Below are 8,994 nucleotides of genomic sequence, written 5' to 3'. Positions count from 1 at the left end.
AATAAGTTGTGCATTAGTATAATATTTCTGTATGTGTTACCTAAAGGTTGGCAGCTTAGACATCTCTGTCTAGAAAGAATAAAGAATAAAACTATAGCTCTATATGTCATGCTGCTGATGCAGGAGAGCAGACTCAGCTCCCTGGAGATTATTGCCAGCCTAGCTGACCATTAGTCCAGGCTGAGGTACTATTTTGTTCCTGCTATGCCAGGACTATTATCCTGCCACAAAAAGGCAGCCCTGCTAGCCCTCAGAGAAAGGAGTTTGTTACCAGTCTGTTACATAAATAATAAATGAACCATTAGTTTATAATATCTCTGTTTGCTGTGTGCATTCCTGGCCTGCCACTTCCATCACATCCCCCATCTTACCATCTGTTGGGAATCTGTCACCTACACCGGAAGTGCTCCAGGGGCCAACCCTTCTTCTTGCTTCACCCTGCTGTCACTGGTGGGTGTGGATGAAGCCTACCCTAAGACAAGGCAGTTTATCAAAGTTTATCAGTTTATCATTTTTGGAAAAAAGTTGCAGTGTCCCAGCACCATATCCCAATTGCTGCACTACACTATATCTTACGTAGTTGAGGGTTGCAAAGTTATTTGGCTACTGGTGACTTCTAGGGATCTGTAGACTCTCCTGGTGCATATAGCGATTGTGCTGAGGTACAGGGCATGTTTCTCCTGGCTGTTACAAGATATTCCAGTGCCATCTAGCCACAGGTTGAAATGTTTAGTTCAATTGTTCATAAATATGTGCTAATATGAGGTAGTGGCTAAGAATCCCTGCATCTCTCCACTTCATCTGCGCCAAACACCATCAAGGGCCTACTGTCAAAAAGGGAGCCCTGGAGGGGGACTAGAGCACCAACTAACACTGTGCGCTCTCTCACTGTTGCCGCCAGTGACCAAAGCCGTACAGGATCAGTACTGTAAAGTTTAGGCCACTGTGTACATCTTACAGGCATTGCCCCCTCTTCCTGAGTATTGCTTCTCGCATGCCCCCTGCCAGTTGTGGCAAAATACTTTCCTCTGATAAGATTAATAACAACATATTAATAAAGTTTATTACATGAATAGTTGATTTATAAACTAATGAGCCAGTGACTAAATAAGGCTTGTATCCAACATCAAAGAAAAGAGAAAGATAAGAATTTACAGTTCACTTAAAGGGATATTCTCACAAAGACAAGTTTTTAAAAATATACTCAAGTCAACAAAATAACACAATTCTCTAATTCACTGTTATTAACAAAAATACAGCACTTAACAGATATATTTCCAACCTCCACAATTTCAGTTTCCCTGGTTTCCGACCCTCTATCTTCTGAATTTAGGGTCGGCAGCCATCTTGCTTTTCTGTCTGAAGCCGTGGAGCTGAGCTCTTTTCTGCTCTATGACTCTAGCCCCCTCCCCCTTGCATTCCAGGACCAGCTCACACTGATACATGCTGACTTCCTGCCGGCAAACAACAACACATCACATCCTGAGTTACGAGCTACAGGCAGATATGTTCATCATCTGGAGAAAGGGGGAGGGAGGCACATCGGATCTAACAGTGTGTATGTAGCTGAGATGTACCAGAGATAAGAATGTTATATATATTTCATGGATCTCACCCTCTTATCTTTGATCTGTCTCATATCTCTTTCTATGTGTCAGATACTATTGAATGTTCAGAAGGTAAATGAAAGTGTGTATACACCTGTACCCTGATAATCTAACCACATGCGTCTGCTTAGAGAGTCCCCACCCACACCCTGGGATTTTACACTGACAATTACTGAGTGATAGAACTTAAACCAGCAATAAAACTGACTAAAATTAAAAAATAAAGGGTTAAAAATTTTCTGTTATGGGCAACCACCTTTAAAGATCAAAGAGATCATATTTCTCCTCAATGAACTTCATGGCTTTTATAGGGTCCTCAAAAGTGTTGATAGTTCCATTCTCTAGGTACAACTTTAATGTGGCCGGATACAGGAGTCTGAATCTCACCTGCTTTTGAATTAGAATCGAGCAACATGATGAAAATGCTTTTCTTTTCTTTCTAACTTCAAATAGATAGTCATGGAAAATAAAGATCCTATTATTATCCAGTTTGAACTCACTCTGTTTTCGCCATGCCCGAATTATTTCCATTTTATCATTGTCTTTATGGATTCTTGCTATCACTGGCCTCGGTTTTGAATATTTCGTCTTGTCTCCTTCTTTTCTCACTCCTATCCTATAGATCCTTTCCACACGTATATTGCCTTTTAGACGAAGCATTTGAGGGATCCTATTTGAAACCAGATCATGTAAAGAGTTTTAAGTATAGCATTCTGGGATCCCTAGAATCCGGACATTTTTTCTTCTAGGTTGCTTTTTCAAGTATGAGAAATTCTTGGCTTTCTTTAAGAAGGGTAAAATGTTAGTTGTGAAAAATGTTTCCAGTGTTACCTCTGTCTTTTTCCAAAAATCAGTGTCAAAATATACAGGGAGAACAGTCATCTCCTTATGTGTGTGAACAATTAGCTCTGCAAATGAGGTATCAGTCACAGCCATATGACACTGTATTTGAGTGTAGTAAGCATGATCCACTCGCAGGGTGTAAGATGTCCCATCCCACTTCAAGCAGAAGGAGCGATGTTTGCAGGCCTCTCGCAGTGTACTGTCAGGATACTTGTGTAAGCATCTCACAAGCAGGGGCCAGCATTCTTTACTCTTATGGTTTATCACCCATCGGCCATAACTTACAAGCCATGACTTTTCTGGGTGGTGGAGCACATCATAATATTCTACATCTAATTTCTGTTTGTTTTTTACAAAGATCATATTCTTGTACTTCTCAATGGCTTCTTCTTCCATAAGTCGGACCCACCTTTGTCTTTTTCTCAGTTTTCGAACTCCCGTGCTCAGCAGAGTTCTTATCTGTGATGCAGGCATGTGCTCATTTGTATTCTTAGCAAATCGACTGTGAATTATTTCATAAACAGATGAAGCCATTATGCAGTTTTTATACTGGCCCTGTAAAGACCTTCGCTTCTTCTTAAAGTGATGATGTGGTTTGCGATTAAATGGTTTTAGGAACCTCCAGACACTGGTAAAGCCATTGAACTTTTTCACAGACGCCTTACTTCGATTTGTTTTTTTTCTTATTTTTTTTTCAAAATTAATCATCTCATGATCTTTTCTGCTTAAATACAGAGATGGTTTTGCTGCAGGTTTGGAGGAACACCTGTTCATAAGGATATTTGATGAGGGTGGTGGAAATGTGCTTTTTGAATTTCGTGGAAATTTTTTACCACTGATGAAAGGTGGTGCACTCTGTGGAAACAGAAGGTGGCTGAGATCAATTTTAATGGGTTCCATTGGTTCAGTCATTGGTTTCAAATAGGTGATGTAGTATCTGAATGATTTCTTCTTCGGCTTAATAACTGGATTATAACCAGAATTATTAGAATTATTGTATTCTTTTTTACTTTGTTTCTTTATTACAGGCTTTAAAATGGTCCGTAATGCAGAAGTTGTGACCCAGGTTCCTTGAGTAGGGTTTTCAGTGTTTGAAGATTTTTTCAGGATTGATGTAGTGGGTTTAATCAGTGGAAGCAAAGTAGAATTGTTCTGTTTTTCGGTTTTACTTTTGCTTAGTTGCAGTGAATTTTTTATAGAGCTTGTATACAATAGTTCCTGTGTCTGTTGAGATTTTTCCATCTTTGTTTTTTTATCTTTTTTCTTTCTGTTCTTGTGTTTCCTTTTGGCTGCTTTGGAATTGCTCTTGACATTTGGACTGTTTGTTGAAACTGTGCTATCTAGAACTGGTTCATATTCATTCTTGTTTTTTGCAATGCTGTTGCTTTGGTTGTTAGGTATTGTTAAAGCGTCCTGCATTTGTTTTCCTGCGTTAATTAAATAAGGAGCTTTGTTGCTCTGTGTTTTTGATATATCATTCTTGACAGCTTGATCTTCATTTGTATTCTTCTTAATGTTTGGAACTGTTATAGCACCTTCACTGTCTGCAGGTTTATCTGAGCTTCTTGTATTTAAGGATTTTTTCATTGTGCATGATGAAGGGTTGCCAGAAAATGATTTAGAATCTTTTCTTTCATTTAAAGATGAAATACTGGTAGGTAGTGGATCAATTTGTGAGCTATTCAGGTATATGCTGCCTGTTGACATACAATAGACCTGTCCTGTTGCTGGACATTGTACATACCTTCCATTTGGGCTTTTTGGGTCTATAGGCAAAGGCAGAAACAAACTTGACTTATTTAACAAAGATAATTCTGGAGATTCTTGCATTTTTGATGCAATAGAAGATTATTCTATTCAGAAACCACCAGTATAATATATGCAAGTTACCCTGGAAGAAAATAAAATATTGTAAGATATTTATATAAAAATGGAGAATGTCTGTATGTCTAATATACTATTGTAATTTTATTAGTTTAAATTGTATGTTTGTATGACAGATGTATCTAAACACATCTGCCACAGTTTTTTTCTGATTTCCCTGTTCCAATACATTCAATTTCATTATGCACTTAATCCTGTCATATTAAGCATTCAACATAATGATGCCACTACTCTTGAAATGCTTGTCACAATTTACTCTACTTGTCAATGTACATATTAAATAAAATCGTTATTGAACCATAAACACATCTGCCATAGGGTGGCCAAAATAATGGGGGTCATTTACTAAGGGCCCGATTCGCGTTTTCCCGACGTGTTACCCGAATATTTCCGTTTTGCGCCGATTGTACCTGAATTGCCCCGGGTTTTTGGCGCACGCGATCGGAATTTGGCGCATCGGCGCCGGCATGCGCGCGACGGAAATCGGGGGGCGTGGCCGAACGAAAACCCGACGTATTCGGAAAAACCGCCGCATTTAAAAAAAAAATTGTGTCGCGAAAATTTCACTCACCTTCATCCTGGGTAGGCCGGTGTATTTCGAGGCATTCCAGCGGACTTCAGCGCAGCAGCGCCACCTGGTGGACGGCGGAGGAACTGCATTGATGAATCCCGGCCGGACCCGAATCCAGCGCAGAGAATGCGCCGCTGGATCGCGAACGGACCAGGTAAGTAAATGTGCCCCAATGTCTTGAATCAGATAAATGCGCCATTCTACAGCCAATTGCCCAAATGTATATCATTGTGTCTGTGCCAGTTTTTGTCTATCTTTGCCTTTAAAAGAAGATCTTTGGAACTTGACATGAAGTGTTTGTACCACTTTTGTGGTTGCACTTTGTTTCCCACTGTACAAAACTGTGCACCTAAAGGGGCGTGAGTTCGTGCCATATGTATTACTGAGCTGCGCCACAATTCTGTTGCAACAGCATGTAGCAAAGTGCAAAAAAAGGTGTAACTGTGTGCACATCCTGACAACAAACCAGATTTACTAAGAGTGTGCGCCACTATTGGATTATTTGGCGCAACCTGCACATGAGTGAGGAAAACTGCAAACTTAGTCGGTTTGCACTTTTGATATATTTGGTCCATTGTACAGTTTATATATCATATAGTTTTAGATATTTAGTAAATAGTTCCCTCTATAATTAGAGATTGAATCACAGCTAGTAGACTCTACCATTTGCTCACAGATAGAAACAAACCATAACTTCCATAATTTCCACTCCACATCAGGCTATAATCTTTCCACAGGTAACACTGGATAGTACACAAGGGGGGAGATTTATCACAAGTCTCTTAGAGCAGAACTGTTCTAGTTGCCCATAGCTTTTACTTTGCCACAGCTGTTTATAAAATAGATAAGTTAGTACCTTAGAAAATTGATGATAAATCTGCCCCAAGATGTTTATTTCAGGCACTTTCATGAGGCTAGAAGTTAAGTGTAAGAAAGAGCGTACACAGATGAAGTACTCCCTGGAGACCTATCTACAAAGGTTACATTTGGCAGACCAATTGCAGCCCACCCTGCATATCACAAAATGCGTATATGATGGTAAACTCCAGCTAAGGCACTTTGTACCGCCACAAACGAGAGAGCCCTTAGATAGACACAAGGATTCTATCATTATACTAATAAGAGGGACAAAATTTAAGCCCTCCACCACTGCCAAAAGGAGCATCTTTTTTTTTTTTTTTTTTTTTTTTTATATAATTGTATTTTTATTATCATTTTCAAAACAATATAACAAATAATTTGCACGTATTTCACATTAAGATTTTCCAATAATAGTACAAACGAGAAAACAAGTGTTGTCCCCAAAGATATTGACAGCTCAAATTTCCCATTTACATACTGGGGTACAAAGTTTAACAGTGCAATGTTTTCCTGATAGTAAACCAAATACCAAGGAACGCTTGAACTTCATGCTCAGTTGGTCTAGAAGGGTTGGGGAGGGGGGGGGGGAAACCAACAGAAGACATTCAGACGAACTCACCATGACAACAATTAACACTCGGGTAGAAACGATAGGGGTGACCACCTCACTCTCCTCCTCCTGCCCGCTCTTCTATCCAGTAGCGATCCCAACGTTCCCAGGTTTTGTCGAATAATGGGATACGATTGTTCAAGGAGGCGGTCAAGTGTTCCATACTGCGAGTCTCCCTTACCCTAGCGAGTAGGTCCATTCGGGAGGGGGGGGCCTGCCTTTTCCAAAATTGCGCTATCAGGCATCTTGCAGCTGTGAGTACGTGCAAGCTCAATTTTGTGGCCGTCTTGGCCATGGGCTGAGGAGAGACGTTTAGCAAGTAATACAATGGGGAGAGTGGAATGTCCACCGCTACAACCTCCCGGAGGAGAGACTTTACCTCCTGCCAGAAAGGCTGCACCAATGGGCACGTCCAGAAGATGTGCTGAAGAGTTCCCCCGGCCGAGCCACATCGCCAGCAGGTGTCTGGCGTATCTGGAAATAATCTGTGTAATAAGGATGGGGTATGGTACCACTGCAACATCAGCTTGTACTGATTCTCCTTATGTGTAGCACATAAAGAGGTTTTAGCTGCTCTATTCCAGATCATCTGCCACGTGTCTTGTGATATTGGACCCCCCACTATGCTTTCCCATTTGGCCATGTATGGATGTGCTATAGGGTCATCTGATCTTGGGTGTAATAGTATCATATAGATATCTGATATAAGACCAGAGGTGTGGGTAGCGGTTTTGCAGATGTGCTCAAACGCGGTGGGCACCGAAACCATCTCAGTATTGCTTAGGGACTGCAGGAAGTGCCTAATACGAATATAGTGGAAGTTGGCTGTATGTGGGAGATGGAATTTATCTTGCAAGGCAGGGAACGGCAAAATCTTCCTATCTCGGTAGTCTACTATGTCTGCGAATCTAAACAATCCCTTCTCATGCCATGGTTTAATTTCCTGCCCAACTCCAGCCTGTTGCATAAGAGGGGTGTGTAAGAAAGATTGCATAGGAGAGCATTGGGATACCAGCGGAAACCTGGTCACACAGGCCCTCCACAATTTAATCGTGAATGAGATGGGACCCAATTGGGGGTCAGGCAATGTAGACGCCTCCTCAGGCCAGAGGTAAGAGTTGGGGTGGAAAGGAGCCAACCATAGTTTCTCAATCTCCATCCATTTGGAGAATGCCAGCAAGGTAGACCACGCTGGGATTCGTCGCAAATGTGTTGCCCAGTAGTATCTGGTAATATCCGGCACCGATAGTCCACCCTTGGATTTGTGAGAAATTAGAACAGACTTGGAGACTCTGTGCCTCTTTTTGGCCCAGATAAAATGTAAAATTGATGCTTGCAGGGACCTCAGAGCACCCAATGGAACCGGCACCGGCAGGGTTTCAAAAAGATAAAGCAGCTTGGGCAAGATAGTCACAAAAGGAGCATCTTAACTTAGTATAATCTATTAAAGGGGTTTGCCCACGAAAGAAAATTCGCAAATTTCAATCCCTTAGTGATGTTTACACAATAAAGATAATTTTATTAGTATTACTTTACAATTTTACTCAGTTTTATTGCTGTTTTAGCTCCTATCACTCAGCGATGGTCAGGGTAAGATTCCAGAGTGTGGATGAGCACTCACTTAACAGATACTTCATGATTCCTCTCTGCTATGAGATGCTATGTGATGCTCTGTTATATGCCTCCCTCCCTCTCCCCTGGATAAAGACCTTATCTGTCTGTAGCTTGTAGCTTTACTCATTGAATAAGAGAATGTGTTATTTTATTATCCTGAGTATATTTAAGAATCTTGTCTTTGTGGGAATACCCCTTTAATACACAGGGCGGCTCTGTTACTTCCCACCCAGAGCGTATATATAACACCTTTTGCCAGTTTTATCAAAATACTTTAAACCCCCAATTGGATTCTTCCAGGATAGATAATTTCTTGAATACCTTGCAACTGCCATCCCTTTCTGTCCTAGCAGCTGAGACCCTCAAAGCCCTAATCACCGACAAGGGGATTTTGTAAAATGTTAAAGCCCTTAAACTAGGTAAATCACATGGCCCAGATGGTCCCTCTGTAGCCTATTCAAAAGACTCCTTCTGATCCTTCTACCCCATATTTGATGGTATTGTAATGCCCTGTTACGTGAACAAATGCCATATGAACTTTATTCACACATATGAACTTTAATACCTAAACCAAATAAGGACACCCTCATTTCTAACAACTATAGACCCATACCTCTGCTTAATGTGGACCCAAAACTCTTCATCTCTATTATGGCCCAACATATGCTTTCCTCCCTGCGCTGATACATAAAGACCAACTTGTCTTTATCCCATCTCACCAAACCCCGGATAACATTCCTAAAAATGTTAATATTATTCACTTTGGATTCCCTTCTAACCTTATTACCACTCTTAAACTACTTTATGACCAACAAGTCATCTACCTTAAATTTCCTAAAATTAGACCAGAACCAATACATATTACTAGCGGCAGCAGCAGCTAAGGATGTCCCTTATCCCCAGCCTTATTTGCCTTGCTTATGGAACCATTGCCATGTGACATAGCTACTGGGAACACTGTGACTTGGCTACTGAAGAGCAATGTGAATTGACTATTGGAGGAG

General features: G+C 40.8%; 1 protein-coding gene across 5 annotated transcripts in view; it reads right to left on the bottom strand.

Annotated features, from left to right (window-relative positions):
- Positions 1–939: 939 nt before the first annotated feature.
- LOC140122037 (uncharacterized) overlaps positions 940–8,994 on the bottom strand; it is a 28,262-nt gene continuing 20,207 nt past the window's right edge. For 4 of the 5 annotated variants that reach the window (XM_072142401.1, XM_072142402.1, XM_072142399.1 and 1 more), the window contains one exon: positions 941–4,341. In XM_072142401.1, coding sequence (XP_071998502.1) covers positions 2,307–4,280 — 1,974 coding nt within the window. In that variant the 5' untranslated portion in view covers positions 4,281–4,341 and the 3' untranslated portion in view covers positions 941–2,306. Of the gene's footprint in view, positions 4,342–8,994 lie in introns of all 5 variants that reach the window. The other variant, XR_011854245.1, reaches the window with a different exon arrangement.

This window comes from Engystomops pustulosus, chromosome 3, assembly GCF_040894005.1.
Source record: "Engystomops pustulosus chromosome 3, aEngPut4.maternal, whole genome shotgun sequence".
Taxonomy (NCBI): domain Eukaryota; kingdom Metazoa; phylum Chordata; class Amphibia; order Anura; family Leptodactylidae; genus Engystomops; species Engystomops pustulosus.
This window is presented reverse-complemented; position numbering and strand designations above follow the sequence as displayed.